The sequence below is a fragment of the Triticum dicoccoides genome, chromosome 2A (genome assembly GCF_002162155.2).
Source record: "Triticum dicoccoides isolate Atlit2015 ecotype Zavitan chromosome 2A, WEW_v2.0, whole genome shotgun sequence".
Classification (NCBI taxonomy): domain Eukaryota; kingdom Viridiplantae; phylum Streptophyta; class Magnoliopsida; order Poales; family Poaceae; genus Triticum; species Triticum dicoccoides.
The window spans coordinates 51,554,155-51,577,333 of record NC_041382.1 but is presented as its reverse complement, the minus strand read 5'-3'; the positions used below and the strand labels follow the sequence as shown (position 1 = coordinate 51,577,333).

Genomic DNA, 23,179 nt, shown 5'->3' with positions numbered 1-23,179 from the left:
AAAAAAATATAAAATAAAGGTATTATTCTTTGTAACGCTTAGGCTTTACAAAATCAACCTGATTAGTATTGGTAGAGGGCTGCATGACAGTAATGCTGGTACAAAATGTAGTATGTGTCTTGGGTGCAGCGCAGCATCCATCTTCAGGCACCGGCTCACTTTGGGGCTGATATGTGTTGTCCTTCAGAACTTGCTAAGACATTTCTTTTTGTGTTGTAATTGAAGTTACTCATCATTGTCTTGGTTGTGCTGAAGTTTGCCATCTTTCTGAAATATATGTAGTTGACTGTTCCAAGGACGGGAACCATATTGCTGTGGCAAGAAAGAATTCACTCAGGATATTATCGCCAGATTTGATGGAAACATGTTGCATGGCCCTCTTGTTTCAGTTGTGGCCTGATAGTGATTCAGAGGGCACTGACATCAAAGGTAATGAGTCCCCTTTTTGGTTTTTGGTATACGTCTCAGGTATATATTGAATTGTTGGGTTGCTCCAATTTTCTTGCTGTTATTTTCTGTATACACAGTCACCCCTTCCCCAGTTCTGTAAGGATATGCAGTTATGCCTGATGACCTCGTGGCTGATCCCGGCACTAACATAATGCAGTTTCATAAATATGATTATGTTGCTACCCTGAGAGTTGACTCACGATAATGTTCTTTTCCTTGTAAATTGATTTTTAATCTGTAGTAGATCGTGCTAGTAAGCATGGTTATTTTTAGGTGCAAAATGAGCGAGCAACACACAGCTCACAAATATGATCACATTGCAGGATGAACAACATGGTGTAAAAAATGTTTGTGAAGTGCACCACAGGCTAAAATTTGTATCATAGCCATCTTCTGAAATTATATATCGAAGAACCATCAAAAAGATGCAAAGTTCCGTAGGAAATTTTGAGATGATATTAGGAAACAATATAGTGAAGTTTGGTTTATTCATCCCATGACCTTTGTGGTGCACACTCTACTTCTCCAATCATTAGATTCATCGATTTAGTATTATTTACTCTTGTCCTTGCAGATACACCACTCAATACATCAAATCATGTTTAGTAGTAGATGTTACCATGATTCTTTGTTGATGTTATATTTTCAAAATTTCATCAGTGGATTCCATCGGGTGGGTTCGCGATGATAGCATTGTTGTCGGTTGTGTTCGATTGAATGAAGAAAGCAATGAAGAGGGTTATCTGGTACAAGTTATAAGAAGCGGAGGAGATACATTTTTTGAGGTGAATTGTTCTTCTAGTTCTGGCTGCTTCTCCTCTTTTGATTCACATTTTGTTGTATGGTGTTTCTTTGGTGAATGTGTCATTTGCTAAATGTTCTTTCTGGGAACATTCTTCGGTAAAGCTACCTCAATTTGGCAGATATGTATTTTAAAACATATTTATGCACACAAGACTAAGTGTGGTCAATAGTTGTATGTGTTTAAGAAATGTAAATCAAATACTTATGGTATTATCCTTCAAAACACAATTTATATGACAGAAAAGTGATCCCATTAGATTCACATTCGAAAGTGCTAGTAACGATTGAAATTTTCTATGACAGTAACCACATATTATTAGAGTAATAATCTATGACAGTAACCCATTAGCTTAATGAATCAGATGTATCTCCATTATCTGAATGATAGTCTTGATTTTCATTTTATTGTTGGTTGTCTGTGTGAGAAATGGTGTTTTCACTCTGCACATGTTGGCAAATTATGCTGAAATCTAGGAATGAAAGCTCCCTTTGGGCCATACTGTGCCCGCTGCCAAAGAGGCTTGTGGTAATAATATCAATATTGTCACTGACTTGTAGATTGTTCTTCATGAAGACTAATCTTTTGAAGTGGCAGTTGTCACTTGTAACTCCTTGGGAGCAGAGTCCATTAGTAAGCTACTTGCACATATATGTATCCAAAATTGCTGAACTGATATTTGGTTTTGCATAAATTTATCCTGAAAAGATGTAGGAATGCCACATGTATGCTAAAATCAAGATGTATTGGGCTATTGCCTATTAGGTTCTGTAATGGATATGATCACGTATATTTAACTTACGAAGGAAAACTCAGCTATATGCGATGACCCTTTGTATTGTATAACAAAACATATTTACTAAGATATTCTAGTTTGTGCCCCCTTTGACTTCTGAATTTCTGTACTGACTGGCTGAAGTTAATGTTGTTGCTTTCTTAATGCCTTATAGAGCTCAAGCAAGCCAGTTGTTTTTAGCTATGATGTTTTCAGAGGTATAATGAATGATATTTTACCATCTGGAGTTGGACCAAATCTGCTATTGGGCTATCTGCATCGCTGGTATGCAAAACCGGACTCAACATTCTTTATTCAATAATACTTCTATAATCTAGCTATTGTTTATTTCATGTACTTTGTGTGCATGGTGGTGTTGGAAAAAATTGTTTTCCCCATAAATACTGTAAGGGAAGTCTCTATGTCGGGAATAATTATTTAACAGAGTGCACCATATTACCATACAGATAGATAAAATATTTGAAAAGGGTATTTGCAAGATGGATTCTGTCATTATCTTGTTACTGTTGTCATGTCTGATATATTTGTGTAATTTGACAGGGATCTCCTGGTTGTTACAAATAAAAAAAGCACTGATGATCACATTTCTCTTTTGAAATGGCCATCTAGAACTGATGAGGAAAGAACTGTGGTATACCTCAAAATGGTGGAGGATAACTATAGCCCTAGGATTGATCTGCAAGGTTTGACATAACTCAGAAAACCACAATAAAATACCCTATTCATTGTTTTGAAAATAATATACTCCTTTTGGCTTTCAGAAAATGGTGATGGCAATGTTTTATTGGGGTTTGGTGTGGAGAATGTTTCGTTATTTGAGAAGATCACAGTACTGGTTGGACCTGAACAGAAGGAGGTTGCCCCTCAACATCTCCTACTTTGTTTGGCTAGTGAAGGGAAACTAATGATTTATTATCTTGCCAGGTAGTTTTTTTGTTGAAACTTGGGAGTGCCATAGTTAGATGAAAAGACTGTTTACTTTTGTACTGCATTTCCTATATACTGACATTTTGTTTTTCCTTGTTTTGACACTGTTCTAATTTAGGATTTCTGACCCTTCTGATTTACCTCAAAAAAGTCTGTCTACCATTGAGAATACTAATGTGAATAAACAAATTTCTCCTGCAACTGCGTCTGATAAGCATCTGACTGCAAGTGTTATTTCAACTTCACACGACGGCAAGAGTCTGCTCGCAGGACATGGTACGATGGCCACACACGACGGCAGCAAGGTGAGTCTTCACCTTGTTTCATTTCAACTTTTGAGCTCCAAAATTTTGGGGATACAATTTCTAGAGTTTTTGTATTTGGGCCTTCACACGAAAACCCATTGGAGGCGGTGCTCCTTCTGTGTCCCTGTGCCTGTGCCGCTGCTGAACCTAGAAGTGCAAAAGCAGCTACATCTCTTGGCGGGTGGAGGAGCACGCTCGCCCCGACCATCAGGGTTTTAAAAAGAACCACCTGCTAGCTACCGGCCCTTTGAGGCTTTGGGTCGACCCTGAAGCAGCTGCAGTATGACGAATTAATTAGTTCTTTACCTGTATATAATGTCTATTACAGGAGCATGCAGTGGATCAGTCATAGTCCTTGAATAGCTAACTACTGTAATTATATTGTTGCATTGTCTCATCAGTCTCATTGCTTGCTTTTGAACATTTTTTTTGCTGTAGGCGAAGAAAGAGAAGGACCCAGGTGAATCGTGTAGAAGATTGTTCAGTGCTGTATGCGAGAAACTCAGAGATGAGCGCGAAAAATACAAAGCTAAGCCTGAAAAATATAAAGATGAGCTCACTACAGATTCTGAAGACTGGACTCTTATATCTATAATTGAAAAGAGGCTGAATGCTCCTACTGATTGTGCTGAACCACCAGCAGAGTACTACAGGGAATTGACTGAAGAACTGCAGACGGTACGAGATGCAGTCTTTTCTGTTATGTTGTTGGTTACATTGCAAATGGATTGAATCACTGATGTTTCTTGATGTAGGTAACCAAAAGAATCATTGCACGGAAACATGCATTCGAGAGAGATGATCTCGTGAAGACGCTGCGAAGGTTGATACGTGAAATCTCTCAGATTGACTCAGCTGACTCATTTGTCGACACAAAAAGTAAGGTAATGCGAGTTTTTTGAAGTATAATTATGGATTTTGTTAGCATACTGCTATAGATGTTTATTTTATGATTGCAAATTGCAATATATTTGCTCCATCCTATTATATATATACAAGTATGTGCTGTACTGTTCCCTGTCTATCCAGTACTGGATCGTTATTACTAAGTGCGTATGATCCAATGTCTAGATGTATTTGTGAATATTCATGTTTAGATATGTGGGGCTACACTTATTTTTATTTCTCATGCAGACCGAAGCTGTGCAAGCATGCAGCTGGCTTGACAACAGGCTGAAAGAGCAGGGGTCAATCTCAATATATGAAGTTCCTCCTTCCCTAACATGTAAAGATATACAAAACTGGATTGACAAGCTAAAACAAGTGAAAGAACCCAAAAGGTAATTCTGGGACACATCCTCGAGTTTAATTTCTCCTTCCATTACGTAACACTATAAAGGTATCTTTTTTCATTAGAACGAAACCTAGGACTTTTTCGTTGATATACCCTTCTACCTATATTTCTTTCCATGCCTTGATGGAGTGATGCAGTAGTCACATCTTTTAAATTAAAAATGCGTTTATTTTCCATTTGTAATGTATAACTAAGATGCTTTATTCAAATAATCATTTCTATGCATTTGCATTGCCATCCTTATTGTTTGCATTGCCAAAAGTTAAATTATGATGATTGCAGACCGGAGATAACTGAGACTAGCAAAGTCCATATGGCTTTCCTAACAGGATTGATCGTTGGCAAGAATTTTCTTCAGCCTATGATCAGCCAGAGCCTCACAAAAAGTGGTCTTGAACTTCCAATCATCAGTAGAAGAAGTGTGCAGCAGGCACATGGTACTGGTTTGGGTCAGGTGATGTCATTAGCACATGAAACTTCATCTGGCCCTGTTGCTGGGAGTTCAATTGAGGATTATGTGACCAGCATACCTATCCCATCAACACCAATTTATACTGGCGAGACCCTTTTCGAAATTTTTTCTATTGAGACCAACTTAAGCTTGATAAGTACCATTGTACTTTATGACGATCAGGGTGGTACTCTAGTATACGAGTCAAATGAAGGAAATAAGGAAAAGTTTATTCGTCGGCGCTCTAAGTGGCTGTCAAAGCATACCGGAAAAATCGCAGCTGATTTCACCGTATGATATTTATTCATAAATTAATCATGTTTTTCTTTTAGCTATTTTGGTGTATTCTTTGCTCATTTGTTTACAATATATACATGCAGGATTCTCTTATTCTGATAGGACCGAATCGTCCTATGACTGCTGGTGCAGGTTGTTGGATTTTTGAGATCAATGTGCCTATTGAGTCATCTTTGGGGTTGGAAGATTCTGAATTCTCTGATGCAATATTTGAGACAACCCTCTGTTTGGATGACGATTATATGGATAGTCCACGTTGCAGCTTAATGTCCATAAGAGGTGGCTTCATAAACCTCTCCTCCATTACATTCACCAATGCTCTTAGATGTACAGTTAGGTTAGGTTTTGATGGTCCCTTGAATGAGGAGCAGTTTAACCTCCGAGGTATGCTTACGCTATACGTTGAAGGGTATGACACTAAGTTCACAATCTTGAAAAGTCGAGTCCTTCTATATCCTGTCGGTCAGAAAAAAATTTGAAGTCCCTTTACTTAGACATGTTTTGGGTCTTCCCGTCGGATGTCGTATACATGTCAAAGGCAACTTGAAGCTTGGAGGACACAGGTTGCATGTAGATCAGTACCTTCTACTTGATAGGAAAATAGTAGAGGTTGAATGGCCTGTTGTTCCATCGATTAAGGCTTGCATATGTATTGAAGTAAGTGAGTTTCCGTAGTAGCAATCAGTGTCTTGATGTGTAATATCAACATGGCTCCCTATTGGCATGTGTAATATCAGCATGAATATTCTTGCCTGAATCTCTGAAGACTTCTGTGTCTTGATGTGTAATATCAGCATTCTTGCAGTAATATATCTCTGAAGTCTGTGTCTGGATGTGTAATATCAGCAGCATGTGAAGTCTGTGTCTGGATGTGTAATATCAACATGAACATTCTTGCCTGAATCTTTCCAGTATTGTGTTTTTGGATAACTTGAAATGAGTTGTTATTAGCTGCTCTGTTTATCGTAGACATTTTGGTTCAAGTATTGTAAGTTCAGGTAATGCAATCACAGACCCCATATGTACATTCTACAGGCCTTTTTGCAGAAATGCGGGACTGATTGCGATTGCAATCACAGGTGATATCAGCATTAAGTGGCTTTGTTTTTTTTCTTTCACTATGTAGCTAGCTGATAATTGCAGCAGGATGTTGTCGACTGTTGGGCTTTCTATATAAAGCAGGCCTGAAGTGTTTGCAGTCCATGTGAATGGCAATGGTTTTCAGTTTCAGTGAGATTTCGATGAAATTCAATGACAACATATGTAACATAATAGGTTGGTGCAGAGGTTTGGAGCAATAAAATGCTTCATTGTCTAGAAATGTGTGTCCTGAATATTTGTGAGTTTACCTGAAGCAATGTAGCTGAGGGTGCCAACGACGACAGACACCGTCGCATCAGCATCCTCATCGCCGACGATTTTCCCCATCCCAAAGTCTGTTATATTGGGTACTAACTGGCCTTCCGCGGTGCCGAGGGCGATGACATGCCGGGCCGTCCAGTCAAGAGCCACCTGGGGCGTCCTCTCATGCAGCGGCTTGAACAGAGGCCCCTCCAGTATGTAATCATATAGGATCATGCCGACATTTCTTCGAATGCAATAACCGACGATGTTCCGGTGCCTCACTGTGTTGAGTATCTTCATCTCAATGGGGAACCCGCACCGTGACAGGCCGACCGTCTTGACAGCCCACTATTTTCCGACCGCAAACTGTGTCTTGTAGACGTGTGCCGGCCTTTGCCGATGACGTACTTTTGCTCAAGTTGTCGGTGGCCCGGAGGATGTCTTCGTAGGTCAGATCCTCTGGCAGCTCCTCTGTTGAGTCGAGGTTGCGCACCGAGCCGCTTTTCGCCGATAGGCGCTTCAACCTCTTCACAATGTAGTGGATAGCACACAACGTGGCAACCATCACTGTGAACGTGACAACAACAATGCCACAATGACTTGTGCGTTCCTCCTTCGGGTTTCCGAGACTGATCTCTTGAGCAAGCGTCATTGCCAGGATGTGTGCACAACTGAGCGTTCCCGCGAAAATCGTCGGGAGACTCGTCGGCGAGCTTAGCCCAGTTGCCAGCAGGGAGCTGGCCGGAGAGCTCATTGAAAGAAACATTCACTGCAGAGAGTGAGATCATGCTGGAAAGCTGCGACGGAATCGGACCGGACAACGAGTTTGCCGACAAGTCGAACACCTCCAAGCTCCGAAGGTTGCCAAGACTACTTGGGATCTGGCCACTCAGTCTGTTGTCGCTAAGGTTCAGATTCCTGGAAATGTACTGAAGGTTGCCTAAGCTGCTTGGGATGACACCTTCCAAAGAGTTGCCACCAAGGCCCAGCTCAAGAAGGCCCTGTGTTGCAGTGAAGGAGTCCGGAATTGTTCCGGTGAGCTTGTTGCCACCGAGCAGAAGATATTGCAGGCTATCAAGTGTTGCAAGTGCAACCTCTGCAGGTATGCTTCCATTCAGGAGGTTACTTCCAAGGTCCAAATAGAAGAGCCTCTTGCAGTTCTTAAGCTCTAGCGGTATCAGTCCGGTGAGCTGGTTCGCTGACAATCGCAGAGTCCCGATCATGCTGAGAGCTCCGAGCCCGTGCGTTATCGGGCCGGCGAAGTTGTTGCCGGACAGATCAAGCATGGTGAAGTTGCGCCATGAGCCGAGCCAAGGTTTTGGATTCCGAATGGACCATTTTTCTGAGGGGGGGCGGTAAACCCGGTTACCACGGTATCCACGAAATTCCGGAAAAATTTCGAGCGAAATTTAAAATCAAAATTTGAATTCAAATTTTTTTAAGACAAGAATAGATAAGACTTGAGCACAATAAATAATTGACACTACTGTTAGCACATGCAGGTCGCTAGTTCGACCCTCGCACGCCCATATTTTAAGTGCAACTGACAGTCCTCGAACACAAGACCAGCAGTTGCTGGTTGGAGATCCCTACCACTGGGACGCAAATATGCTTGTGTTCCAGCAAGAGATATACCTTATTTAACAAGCCGATAGAAGTTTAAATTCAAAAAATTCAAAAAGTTCAAATTTTTTTGCTCGGTATACATGATTCTCGTGGGGGAGCGGGAAACGCGGTAACCGGGCGGTAACCGAATTTACCGCCCGGTACCCAAAACCATGAGCCGAGCACACTCGGTATCCTCCCATCAAACTGGTTGCCACTCAGGTCCACAAATGACCACCCTGTGTTCGTGCCCATATCTTCAGGCAATAACAAGCTACCACTGAACTGGTTGTCGTTGAGCCTGACCCTCCAGAGGGACTGACATTCAGCTATCTCGCCGGGAATGCCCCCACTGAACTGGTTGTGTCCAACGACAAGCACGGCGAGCCGGCCACCGGTACAGACACCCGGCGGGATCGCGCCGTGGAAGCGGTTGCCGGTCAGGTCGACACGAACGAGCCCATGGGTAGTGTTCAGTCCCAGCGCTCCTGGGACCTCGCCGGTGAAGTTGTTGTACGCCTGGATGAGCTCTCTGAGCTTCCTCGCCTGGGTGATCCCGGCAGGAACTTCTCCGCTCAGGCTGTTGTTGTAGAGCTGCAGCTCCTCCATGTCCGGCATTTCCCACAATGCCGGAGGTACTGTCCCATGGAGCGTGTTCTTGAACAGGGGCCAGCTTCCGCAGACGGCCGAGCTCGCAGAACTCCGGCGGGATCGTCCCGGAGAGGCTGTTATTCTGCAGCTGGAGCTCCACCAGCTCCCGGCATTCCCGATTTCTGGTGGGATTGTTCCGGCGATGGCGTTGTCTGCCATGGAGAACCTCTGTAGCCTGCTCAGGTTCCCGACGAACCGTGGAACCGAGCCGTTGAACCGGTTGCCGTTCAGATACAGCATCCTCAAGGAGTGGCATCTCCCGATTGCCTCCGGAACAGGTCCGGCCATCCCGTTCTTCCATACCGCCAGGCTTTCCAGGTCGAAGAGCTCGCCGATGCTCGCCGGCAGCTCCCCATCGAAGCTGTTGTCGTCGAGGAACAGCTGCTGCAGCCTTGACAGGGACGCGAAGAAATCCGGCACCGAGCCGCCGATCTTGTTGTAGGATAGGATGATGTCGGTGAGGTTGCCGCAGTTGGCAAGGCTGTCAGGAATAAGCCGTGGCCTTCACGGTGGCGACCACGTCGCGTGCGTGTGCGTGCGCGCACCGGACGCGTCGGGTGCAGACTGAGCTGCATCGGGTCCGTGGCGGGAGTGCACGGGTGTGTGTGTGTGACAGCACGTATATGTGCGCGTGTGTCGGTTGGTTGGCGAGACGCGCGCGGGTGTGACCGCGCCGGGCGCAGGACCCGGTCGCGTCTCGTTTGCGTGCGTGCGCGGCGGGCGCGGGAGCTGTGGAGCGCGGGGCGTGGCGAGTGGGCAGTGGGGCTGCGTCGGGAGCGCGACGTGGGCGTTGGTGCGCGCATGTATAAACCCCCGACCCTGCGTGTTGTAGCTGGTGGCTTGAGTAAAGCAGCCGTTGTTGCGGCGGCGGCGTTCGTGCGCCGGGATACCTTGCTGTGTCTACTGTGTGCTTCTCGTTCTTCCTCTTTTTCTCTTCTCCAGTGTGTGCCAACGAGAGAGATAGTTCAGTAGAGAGACAGAGAGGTGAGCTAGGGCGGCCACGGCTCCAACAAAGGCTCCGGGGGAGCTCCCCGGTGATGCTGTTGCTGTCGACGGCGAGGTAGGTGAGCCGGCAGTGGGCCGGGAACTCGGGCAACGGTCGCGAGAGCGCGTTGGTGCTGAGGTTCAGCACCCTGATGCCCGGGAGCGCGGCCAGCAGCTCCGGCGGGATGGTGCCCGAGAGGGAGTTGTTGCTCAGGTCCAGGTGCTCGAGGACGGACGCGCCGGCGGTGGCAGGCGTCGGGATCTCTCCGGCGAGCGCGTTGCCGCCGAGGTCCAGCTTCCGTAGCTGGCGGGAGGAGAGCAGCTCCAAGGGCACGTCTCCTGTCAGGCGGTTGCGCGCCAGGAGGAGGGTGGCCACGCCGGAGCACACGGCGAGCGCGGCCGGGACGGGGCCCGCGAAGCCGTTCCCGCTGAGGTCGAGCGAGGAGATGGTCGTGGGGAGCGCGCAGAGGCGCGGCGCGGACGCCGCGAGCGCACCCGGCAGGCCCAGCCCGGAGAGGTTCAGCGCGGCGACCGCGCCGGCGGCGGTGCACGTGACGCCACGGAACGCGCAGTGCTGAGTGTGGGTGGAGGCAGAGCTGGTGTTGGTTTGCCAAGACAGCAGGAGGACTCGCTGGGAGGCCTCGGGTAGGGAGGCGACGAAGGAGAGGAGGACGGCCGTCGGCGTCGGCGGCGTGACGGGGTTGGCGGGTGGCAAGAGGCGGAGGAGGTAGTACTACGATGGATGCCTTGATTGGCGCGTGGTGCGCCATCCCAGGTGATTTCAAGCCGGCGACGGCGGGGAACCGGAGAACTGAAATCGGATCACGAAATCCGGGCACGCACACCCACCAGCACAGAAGAAGCCGACGGGGATGCGACGCTCGCTCGTCATCGGTTGTATTTTCGCCATTGTCAGCCATATGCTTGCATTGCAACCGAGCAGAGTGGGGCAGAGCAGGTGGCGCATTCCGCACCGCAACGGCGGGGATGACGGGGTCATATTCCGAGTGCGAATGCTAAGGGGACGAGCGTGCAGGTGGAGGGAGGGGCGCTCACTGCATTTCTCCTTCTCTGTCCTCGTCCCTCCCACGGACTCCGTTCTAGTCGTGTCGGACGTGGCGCTGCTACCACCATCCACCGCAGTCACCCAGGGGCGGAGCCAGGATAGCGAAAGTTCACAAAAATCATTGAACATCACAATATATTTTAAGTCTCACGATAGCGTGATGAAAAATCATAAAAATATTTGTTTGGAACTACAAAAGAATGTTACATTTCTATTAACATAAATTGAGCGACCTACAATGTTGAACAAGTTGATAATGTGAACTTTGCTATGCTCCTTACCGTTACAGTCAATCATGTAATGTCGAAGAAAATCATGTTCATTTTGTTTCGAAAACATGTCTTGTCTAGTTCCATAGACGAAAAAGTTTGTTCAGTTGTCGCGGCTGACACTGAAAGATTTATGAGCAACCAAAGTAACTTATCGACCATTGAGTATGTAGTAATTTTACTTGTTTTAGTATCCAACAGTCAGATCGCGAAGACAAGATTTTCAGCTCTAGATGGTTGCAAACATCTAGCTAGAAATGGACAAGTTGATACTCTAGTTGAGTCCGCTCTTGACGAGAAAAGACTTAATGATAACAAAAAAAAATCCACCATTGTGCATATATTGGACACATCAATAAGTCATGTCATGACCACATGGTATATGGGTGGTAAGCAAGTTCATATTTGAAATTGAGCTATGATGCTTTAGGTTAATAGATAAAAACAAAATTAAAAAAAACTCATGTCGTGGATGCAGAAGATAAATGATGTTAATTAACAAGACTAAGATCACAATTCACAAAAAATAAACAATAATTATTAATAGCTACTGGTGCGTAGTGGTACCTGCTGCCAACATATTCAATTCTGGTCACCTGGCTAGCGATCTCCAGTTGTATTCTGATGATCTGATCCGCCTGCATCTAGTTAATCGTATGCGGACAGTGGTAGACTAGTGGATGGAGTAGTCGTCGTGGCGACCAGGATGGCTGCCGCGGCAACCGTAAACGCCCTAGCACGCAAACTCCTTTTTACCGGAGGCGGGATGTATCGGAGCCGCATCTGCCGTTGGCGTTGTTTGCGATTCGTGCCGCTCGATGGCCCACATGTTTGTATATCAGTGTATTTCATCTTCTGGGCCGCGGTATTCATCATTACGTCAAATCAATGTCAGATCGATGGGACACATGTCAGGTGAGAGAGAGAGTCTATCCTGACGTTGCATGTGCTGCCGTGGTACAAATCCTTTCCTTTTATTTTCTCTTAAGGATTTTCAATCATTTCTATCTTTTAAACCATACTATTATTTTTGAAATATTTTATATATTTGAATTCTTGAAGCCAAGAGCTTTAGTATAAGACCAAATTTGGATGCATTTCAAACATATTTTAATTTCAACATTTCAAATGACTGAAAGTAGATTTTTGAAACAAGCGAAATATGTTTTTTGAAATAATTGAAATTAGTTTTTTTTTCATTGAGTGAAATCAACTTTGAAATATGTTTTCTCAACTGAGTGAAGTATGTTTTCTCAACCGTGTGAAATTATTTTCTCTAGATGAGTGAAATTTGTTTTCCATACACGTGACACATATTTCGGTGTGAAATATGTTAAATATAGTGAAACGTGATTTCTAAAATGAGTGAAATCTAACTTTTGTAAACGGGTGTAATGTGTTTTCTGAATATAGTGAAATGTGAAACTGACTGGAAGATTTTCTGAAACGAGTAAAATAGGTTTTTGAAATAATTGAAATTAGTTATTTTCATTGAGTGAAATCAATTTTGAAATATGTTTTCTCAACCGTGTGAAATTATTTTCTTTAGATGAGTGAAATTTGTTTTTTATACACATGACACATATTTCGGTGTGAAATACGTTAAATATAGTGAAATGTGATTCAGAAAAAATATAGTGAGAAGGATGAGTGAAATCTATCTTTGAAACAAGTAAAATTGTTATTTCAATTTAGTGACTGTAATGACTTTTTCTGAATCTAGTGAAATGAGCGAAATATATCTTTTTTAATTAGTGTAATCAGATTTAACAAGTGAAATATAGTATTTTAATTGAGTGAGTGTAATGCGTTTTCTGAAATGAGTGAAATGTGAGCAATAAGATACTTGAAAAAAGTGAAATATATCCATTGTTCTGTGAAACTGTCTATTTCAATGTTCTGAAACTAGTGAAATGGGTGAAATCTATCTTTTGGAATGAGTGAAATCAGTTTTTTGAAACGAGTGAAACATAATATCCAATTGAGTGAGTATAATGTGTTTTCTAAAATGAGTGAAACTAGTTTTGAGATCTATATTGTTTAATGAGTGAAATCAATTTTTTTAAACCAATGAAATATAGTATAGTATTTCAATTGAGTGAGTGTAGTGTGTTTTCTGAAATGAGTGAAATATATCTTTTGAAAATGAGTGTAATGTGTTTTTTGAAATTGTGAAATCTATTTTTGGAACGAGTGAATTTTGTTTTCTTAACTGATTTTTTTAAATGAGTGAGATCATTTCTTTGGTGTGGGGAAATATGTTAAATGGGTTATTTCTAATACATACAAATGATTATTTAAACTATACGAAATTGGTATTTATGAAATACATGGAACATATTTCAATGTGTTTGTCAAGTTGTTTATTCAATGTGCGAAACTGATGTTTGTGAAATACAACTAGAACTGAAATATGAAGGCTATGAAATTCAAATTGTTCAAAATATATCCAAGATCAGTATTGTTTCAAAGGTCTCGTCGCTCTGAATTCAAATATTTTTTTTTTCCAAAAACAGAGTTTAGATTCAAAGCATATTTATCATCCAATTTTTTTTCCAAAAAATTTAATGGACGTCTTGCGGTGGGAGAGAGAGGAGGATAATATATGTACCATGCATGCAAAGGTCCTATCCCCTGACAAAAGCTGCTGCATGCAAAGGGACCCACACTTGTATTACCAATGTATAGAGTTGGGGCTGCAATTACTAGTTTATACAGACAAAAGATCGCACGGATCTTGATGAAAATGACCAACGGCGGATGCGGCTCCGGTACATCCCACCTTCGGTAAAATAACTTAGTCGCGCCCTAGCACGACACGCACAGCGGCGGATGGCACTAGCGGCGGCCGGCGACAGCGGCAAATGCCCTAAGCGGTCCAGGAGAATACAAACGTAGATCAATCGATCGGATCGATTAGATAGTCCATAGGGCAAACAATAGCCGGCACGTACATATCTATGGATTATTGGGCTCTGGTCATCTATATTCGGCGTAGCTAGTTAAATGGATAAATTGTATGCGGGCTAATCATTGATTAGCTGCGGCCATTAGCGATGTACAGTACACAGGGCCCCCCTTCTCCGCCCCCTGCAGTCATGAGTCACTCTAGTGTAACTCTGTGTATCATGTGTAGCTATTAAATCTTAATCATGTTCAATGCATGCAACCAAACACCGGATAGGTGCATCAGCCCAACCCGGCAGGCAACCAAACACAAGGGCTATAATCGATGCTACGATGGAGGCATTTGCTCAACGAGACCCAACTGAAACAAGTATGCAAAGTACCAAAAATGATGCGGGCAACTAAACACACCCAAAGTGCAACCATCCATGCATGCAAGATGATCCACTTATTATCTTTCTAGACATGATTGTTTCAATTTTTCTGAAACCCGCACTATTGTTCTTCTACTGAAAAATGTAAAGGAAAACATTGATATGCAAGAATTTTATTAAGTTGTGTGCGCTCCAATATCTATTACCTCATTTTACCCCAGGCATCACTTATATTTATAACTTTCTAGGAATTTTATTGATCTCCCGATATTAATATTAATCAAATTAGCAAGCTTTTAAACGAGGGTATTCGTGCGTGGATGGCCGCTATTAAGGATAGCGTAGAAAGAAATAATAGAAAAAGAGCTCCAGTATAAAGATCCTCATTGGTGCGTAATCCTATTGTATACCACCACTGATAAACTCCAGAATAAGCAATATTCACTGGACCAGCAGCACCTCCTCGAGTAAAAAATAGTTATATACTCCATCCACTCTATAATACAATATGTTATTACAACTCAATGTGTACTCATATATTGGTTGTAATAACATCTTATATATATTTTTAACAATAATCCATGTCCAATACTAATTGGGCAAAATGTTCTTTTTAATTGGTTGCACGTTTTCTGTTTCGATGATCGTAGATGAGTAGACCCACATCTTCCTCATTTATTGTACATATGCATATGCACTACTAACATCATCTGTTTTGTAGCAATTGTAATGGCAGTAGTAGCGGTAATAGTAACTTAGCAAACACAATATGAGAAAAGCGTCGACATTGGTTCAACGATGGATATTTATATGGATGATATTCATCATATAACAGTCACAACCTATAGCGATACACGATAGCTCCAATTCATCAATTCAATATAGGCATGTATTCCGTATTTAGTCATATGCACTTATAATAAGAAGTTGCATGAAATTTTTTGTCCTACCCTTCGGTGGCAACGGGGTTCTTAAGAAAATCTAAGGATAATTTAGGGTTTAGGGTTGCCGAGGCTCCGAAGGTTTGACACGTACTTGTTGGGGAACGTAGCAATTTCAAAGAATTTCCTACGCACACGCAAGATCATCGTGATGCATAGCAACGAGAGGGGAGAGTGTTGTCTACGTACCCTCGTAGACCGACAGCGGAAGCGTTATGACAACGCGGTTGATGTAGTCGAACGTCTTCATGGCCCGACCGATCAAGCACCAAAACTACGACACCTCCGAGTTCTAGCACACGTTCAGCTCGATGACGATCCCCGGACTCCGATCCAGCAAAGTGTCGGGGAAGAGTTTCGTCAGCACGACGGCGTGGTGACGATCTTGATGTTCTACCGTCGCAGGGCTTCGCCTAAGCACCGCTACAATATTATCGAGGATTATGGTGGAGGGGGGCACCCCACACGGCTAAGAGAACGATCACGACGATCAACTTGTGTGTCTAGAGGTGCCCCCCTGCCCCCGTATATAAAGGAGCAAGGGGGAGGGGCGGCCGGCCAGGAGGAGGCGCGCCAGGGAGGAGCCCTACTCCTACCGGGAGTAGGACTCCCTCCTTTTCCTTGTCCAACTAGGAGAGGGGGAAGGAAGGGAGAGAGGAGAGGAAGGAAAGGGGGGCGCCGCCCCCCCTCCTTGTCCAATTCGTACTAGAGGGGGAGGGGCGCGCGGCCTGCCCTGGCCACCCCTCCTCTTCTCCACTTTGGGCCCATGAGGCCCATTAACCCCCGGGGGGGTTCCGGTAACCCCCCGGTACTCCGGTTTTATCCGAAACTTCTCCGGAACACTTCCGGTGTCCGAATATAGCCGTCCAATATATCGATCTTTATGTCTTGACCATTTCGAGACTCCTCGTTATGTCCGTGATCACATCCGGGACTCCGAAACAACCTTCGGTACATCAAAATATATAAACTCATAATGAAACTGTCATCGTAACGTTAAGCGTGCGGACCCTACGGGTTCGAGAACAATGTAGGCATGACCGAGACACGTCTCCGGTTAATAACCAATAGCGGAACCTGGATGCTCATATTGGCTCCTACATATTCTACGAAGATCTTTATCAATCAGACCGCATAACAACATACGTTGTTCCCTTTGTCATCGGTATGTTACTTGCCCGAGATTCGATCGTCGGTATCTCAATACCTAGTTCAATCTCGTTACCGGCAAGTCTCTTTACTCGTTCCGTAATACATCATCTCGCAACTAACTCATTGGTTGCAATGCTTGCAAGGCTTATGTGATGTGCATTACCGAGAGGGCCCAGAGATACCTCTCCGACAATCGGAGTGACAAATCCTAATCTCGAAATACGCCAACCCAACATGTACCTTTGGAGACACATGTAGATCTCCTTTATAATCACTCAGTTACGTTGTGACGTTTGGTAGCACACAAAGTGTTCCTCCGGCAAACGGGAGTTGCATAATCTCATAGTCATAGGAACATGTATAAGTCATGAAGAAAGCAATAGCAACATACTAAACGATCGGGTGCTAAGCTAATGGAATGGATCATGTCAATTACATCATTCTCCTAATGATGTGATCCCGTAATCAAATGACAACACATGTCTATGGTTAGGAAACATAACCATCTTCGATTAACGAGCTAGTCAAGTAGAGGCATACTAGTGACGTTTAGTTTGTCTATGTATTCACACAAGTATTATGTTTCCGGTTAATACAATTCTAGCATGAATAATAAACATTTATCATGATATAAGGAAATAAATAATAACTTTATTATTGCCTCTAGGGCATATTTCCTTCAGTCTCCCACTTGCACTAGAGTCAATAATCTAGATTACACACTAATGATTCTAACACCCATGGAGCTTTGGTGCTAATCATGTTTTGCTCGTGGAAGAGGCTTAGTCAATGGGTCTGCTACAATCAGATCCGTATGTATCTTGCAAATCTCTATGTCTCCCACCTGGACTAGATCCCGGATGGAATTAAAGCGTCTCTTGATGTGCTTGGTTCTCTTGTGAAATCTGGATTCCTTTGCTAAGGCAATTGCACCAGTATTGTCACAAAAGATTTTCATTGGACTCGATGCACTAGGTATGACACCTAGATCGGATATGAACTCCTTCATCCAGACTCCTTCGTTTGCTGCTTCCGAAGCAACTATGTACTCCGCTTCACATGTAGATCCCGCCACAACGCTTTGTTTAGAACTGCACCAACTGACAGCTCCACCGTTTAATGTAAACACGTATCCGGTTTGCGATTTAGAATCGTCCGGATCAGTGTCAAAGCTTGCATCAACATAACTATTTACGATAAGCTCTTTGTCACCTCCATATATGAGAAACATATCCTTAGTCCTTTTCAGGTATTTCAGGATGTTCTTGACCGCTGTCCAGTGATCCACTCCTGGATTACTTTGGTACCTCCCTGCTAGACTTATAGCAAGACACACATCAGGTCTGGTACACAGCATTGCATACATGATAGAGCCTATGGCTGAAGCATAGGGAACATCTTTCATTTTCTCTCTATCTTCTGCAGTGGTCAAGCATTGAGTCTTACTCAATTTCACACCTTGTAACACAGGCAAGAATCCTTTCTTTGCTTGATCCATTTTGAACTTCTTCAAAACTTTGTCAAGGTATGTGCTTTGTGAAAGTCCAATTAAGCGTCTTTATCTATCTCTATAGATCTTAATGCCCAATATGTAAGCAGCTTCACCGAGGTCTTTCATTGAAAAACTCTTATTCAAGTATCCCTTTATGCTATCTAGAAATTCTATATCATTTCCGATTAGTAATATGTCATCCACATATAATATCAGAAATGCTACAGAGCTCCCACTCACTTTCTTGTAAATACAGGCTTCTCCAAAAGTCTGTACAAACCCAAATGTTTTGATCACACTATCAAAGCATTTATTCCAACTCCGAGAGGCTTGCACCAGTCCATAAATGGATCGCTGGAGCTTGCACACTTTGTTAGCTCCTTTTGGATCGACAAAACCTTCCGGCTGCATCATATACAACTCTTCTTCCAAAAACCCATTCAGGAATGCAGTTTCGACATCCATCTGCCAAATTTCATAATCATAAAATGCGGCAATCGCTAACATGATTCGGACAGACTTAAGCATCGCTACGGGTGAGAAGGTCTCATCGTAGTCAATCCCTTGAACTTGTCGAAAACCTTTTGCGACAAGTCGAGCTTTGTAGACAGTAACATTACCGTCAGTGTCAGTCTTCTTCTTGAAGATCCATTTATTCTCAATTGCTTGCCGATCATTGGGCAAGTCAACCAAAGTCCACACTTTGTTCTCATACATGGATCCCATCTCAGATTTCATGGCTTCAAGCCATTTTGCGAAATCTGGGCTCACCATCGCTTCTTCATAGTTCGTAGGTTCATCATGATCTAGTAGCATGACTTCCAGAACAGGATTTGAAGGAAATATGCCCTAGAGGCAATAATAAAGTTATTATTTATTTCCTTATAATCATGATAAATGTTTATTATTCATGCTAGAATTGTATTTACCGGAAACATAATACATGTGTGAATACATAGACAAACATAGTGTCACTAGTATGCCTCTACTTGACTAGCTCGTTAATCAAAGATGGTTATGTTTCCTAACCATAAACAATGAGTTGTTATTTGATTAACGAGGTCACATCATTAGTAGAATGATCTGATTGACATGACCCATTCCATTAGCTTAGCACCCGATCGTTTAGTATGTTGCTATTGCTTTCTTCATGACTTATACATGTTCCTATGACTATGAGATTATGCAACTCCCGTTTACCGGAGGAACACTTTGGGTACTACCAAACGTCACAACGTAACTGGGTGATTATAAAGGAGTACTACAGGTGTCTCCAATGGTCGATGTTGGGTTGGCGTATTTTGAGATTAGGATTTGTCACTCCGATTGTCGGAGAGGTATCTCTGGGCCCTCTCGGTAATACACATCACATAAGCCTTGCAAGCATTACAACTAATATGTTAGTTGTGAGATGATGTATTACGGAACGAGTAAAGAGACTTGCCGGTAACGAGATTGAACTAGGTATTGGATACCGACGATCGAATCTCGGGCAAGTAACATACCGATGACAAAGGGAACAACGTATGTTGTTATGCGGTCTGACCGATAAAGATCTTCGTAGAATATGTAGGAGCCAATATGGGCATCCAGGTCCCGCTATTGGTTATTGACCAGAGACGTGTCTCGGTCATGTCTACATTGTTCTCGAACCCGTAGGGTCCGCACGCTTAAGGTTACGATGACAGCTATATTATGAGTTTATGCATTTTGATGTACCGAAGGTTGTTCGGAGTCCCGGATGTGATCACGGACATGACGAGGAGTCTCGAAATGGTCGAGACGTAAAGATTGATATATTGGAAGCCTATATTTGGATATCGGAAGTGTTCCGGGTGAAATCGGGATTTTACCGGAATACCGAGAGGGTTACCGGAACCCCCCGGGAACCATATGGGCCTTCATGGGCCTTAGTGGAAAGGTGAAAGGGCTGCGCACCAGGGCTGCGCGCCTCCCCCCTTCCCCTAGTCCTATTAGGACTAGGAGAGGTGGCCGGCCACCCTTCTCCTCTTTCCCCCTTTGGGGATTCCTAGTTGGAATAGGATTGGAGGGGAGTCCTACTCCCGGTAGGAGTAGGACTCCTCCTGCGCCACCTCCTCTTGGCCGGCGCCCCCTCCCCCCTTGGCTCCTTTATATACGGAGGCAGGGGCACCTCTAAACACACAAGTTGACACAAGTTGATCCACGTGATCGATTCCTTAGCCGTGTGCGGTGCCCCCTGCCACCATATTCCTCGATAATACTGTAGCGGAGTTTAGGCGAAGCCCTGCTGCTGTAGTTCATCAAGATCGTCACCACACCGTCGTGCTGACGAAACTCTTCCCCGACACTTTGCTGGATCGGAGTCCGGGGATCGTCATCGAGCTGAACGTGTGCTCGAACTCGGAGGTGCCGTAGTTTCGGTGCTTGATCGGTTGGATCGTGAAGACGTACGACTACTTCCTCTACGTCGTGTCATCGCTTCCGCAGTCGGTCTGCGTTGGGTACGTAGACAACACTCTCCTCTCGTTGCTATGCATCACATGATCCTGTGTGCGCGTAGGAAATTTTTTGAAATTACTACGAAACCCAACAATGGCATCCGAGCCAGGTTATTGATGTTGATGTTATATGCACGAGTAGAACACAAGTGAGTTGTGGACGATACAAGTCATACTGCCTACCAGCATGTCATATTTTGGTTCGGCGGTATTGTTGGACGAGACGACCCAGACCAACCTTACGCGTACGCTTACGCGAGACCGGTTCCCTCGACGTGCTTTGCACAGAGATGGCTTGCGGGCGACTGTCTCTCCAACTTTAGTTGAACCAAGTATGGCTACGCCCGGTCCTTGCGAAGGTTAAAACGGAGTCTATTTGACAAACTATCATTGTGGTTTTGATGCGTAGGTGAGATTGGTTCTTACTTAAGCCCGTAGCAGCCACGTAAAAAATTGCAACAACAAAGTAGAGGACGTCTAACTTGTTTTTGCAGGGCATGTTGTGATGTGATATGGTCAAGGCATGATGCTGAATTTTATTGTATGAGATGATCATGTTTTGTAACCAAGTTATCGGCAACTGGCAGGAGCCATATGGTTGTCGCTTTATTGTATGCAATGCAATCGCGATGTAATGCTTAACTTTATTACTAAACGGTAGTGATAGTCGTGAAAGCATAAGATTGGCGAGACGACAACGATGCTACGATGGAGATCAAGGTGTCGCGCCGGTGACGATGGTGATCATGACGGTGCTTCGGAGATGGAGATCACAGGCACAAGATGATGATGGCCATATCATATCACTTATATTGATTGCATGTGATGTTTATCTTTTTATGCATCTTATCTTGCTTTGATTGACGGTAGCATTATAAGATGATCTCTCATTAAATTATCAAGAAGTGTTCTCCCTGAGTATGCACCGTTGCCAAAGTTCGTCGTGCCCAGACACCACGTGATGATCGGGTGTGATAAGCTCTACGTCCATCTACAACGGGTGCAAGCCAGTTTTTGCACACGCAGAATACTCAGGTTAAACTTGACGAGCCTAGCATATGCAGATATGGCCTCGGAACACGGAGACCGAAAGGTCGAGCGTGAATCATATAGTAGATATGATCAACATAACAATGTTCACCATTGAAAACTACTCCATCTCACGTGATGATCGGTTATGGTTTAGTTGATTTGGATCACGTAATCACTTAGAGGATTAGAGGGATGTCTATCTAAGTGGGAGTTCTTAAGTAATATGATTAATTGAACTTAAATTTATCATGAACTTAGTACCTGATAGTATCTTGCTTGTTTATGTTGATTGTAGATAGATGGCTCGTGCTGTTGTTCCGTTGAATTTTAACGCGTTCCTTGAGAAAGCAAAGTTGAAAGATGATGGTAGCAATTACACGGACTGGGTCCGTAACTTGAGGATTATCCTCATTGCTGCACAGAAGAATTACGTCCTGGAAGCACCGCTGGGTGCCAGGCCTGCTGCTGGAGCAACGCCAGATGTTATGAACGTCTGGCAGAGCAAAGCTGATGACTACTCGATAGTTCAGTGTGCCATGCTTTACGGCTTAGAATCGGGACTTCAACGACGCTTTGAACGTCATGGAGCATATGAGATGTTCCAGGAGTTGAAGTTAATATTTCAAGCAAATGCCCGGATTGAGAGATATGAAGTCTCCAATAAGTTCTATAGCTGCAAGATGGAGGAGAACAGTTCTGTCAGTGAGCATATACTCAAAATGTCTGGGTATAATAATCACTTGATTCAATTGGGAGTTAATCTTCCAGATGATTGCGTCATCGACAGAATTCTCCAATCACTGCCACCAAGCTACAAGAGCTTCGTAATGAACTATAATATGCAAGGGATGAACAAGACTATTCCCGAGCTCTTCGCAATGCTGAAAGCTGCGGAGGTAGAAATAAAGAAGGAGCATCAAGTGTTGATGGTTAACAAGACCACTAGTTTCAAGAAAAAGGGCAAAGGGAAGAAAAAGGGGAACTTCAAGAAGAACGGCAAGCAAGTTGCTGCTCAAGAGAAGAAACCTAAGTCTGGACCTAAGCCTGAAACTAAGTGCTTCTACTGCAAGCAGACTGGTCACTGGAAGCGGAACTGCCCCAAGTATTTGGCGGATAAGAAGGATGGCAAGGTGAACAAAGGTATATGTGATATACATGTTATTGATGTGTACCTTACTAGAGCTCGCAGTAGCACCTGGGTATTTGATACTGGTTCTGTTGCTAATATTTGCAACTCGAAACAGGGACTACAGAATAAGCGGGCACTGGCAAAGGACGAGGTGACGATGCGCGTGGGAAACGGTTCCAAAGTCGATGTGATCGCAGTCGGCACGCTACCTCTACATCTACCTTCGGGATTAATATTAGACCTAAGTAATTGTTATTTGGTGCCAGCGTTGAGCATGAACATTATATCTGGATCTTGTTTAATGCGAGACGGTTATTCATTTAAATCAGAGAATAATGGTTGTTCTATTTATACGAGTAATATCTTTTATGGTCATGCACCCTTGAAGAGTGGTCTATTTTTATTGAATCTCGATAGTAGTAATACACATA

General features: G+C 43.8%; 1 protein-coding gene across 4 annotated transcripts in view; it reads left to right on the top strand.

Annotated features, from left to right (window-relative positions):
* LOC119353161 (nuclear pore complex protein NUP214-like) overlaps positions 1-6,162 on the top strand; it is a 7,893-nt gene extending 1,731 nt beyond the window's left edge. The window contains exons 4-14 of one of the 4 annotated variants that reach the window (XM_037619749.1): positions 283-429; positions 1,111-1,235; positions 2,203-2,312; positions 2,589-2,731; positions 2,810-2,972; positions 3,094-3,280; positions 3,719-3,958; positions 4,036-4,164; positions 4,415-4,560; positions 4,857-5,316; positions 5,406-6,162. In XM_037619749.1, the coding sequence (XP_037475646.1) occupies positions 283-429; positions 1,111-1,235; positions 2,203-2,312; positions 2,589-2,731; positions 2,810-2,972; positions 3,094-3,280; positions 3,719-3,958; positions 4,036-4,164; positions 4,415-4,560; positions 4,857-5,316; positions 5,406-5,801 (2,246 nt within the window). In that variant the 3' untranslated portion in view covers positions 5,802-6,162. Of the gene's footprint in view, positions 1-282; positions 430-1,110; positions 1,236-2,202; positions 2,313-2,588; positions 2,732-2,809; positions 2,973-3,093; positions 3,281-3,718; positions 3,959-4,035; positions 4,165-4,414; positions 4,561-4,856; positions 5,317-5,405 lie in introns of those variants that run through there. The other 3 variants (XR_005170338.1, XR_005170337.1, XM_037619750.1) reach the window with 3 other exon arrangements.
* Positions 6,163-23,179: the final 17,017 nt, after the last annotated feature.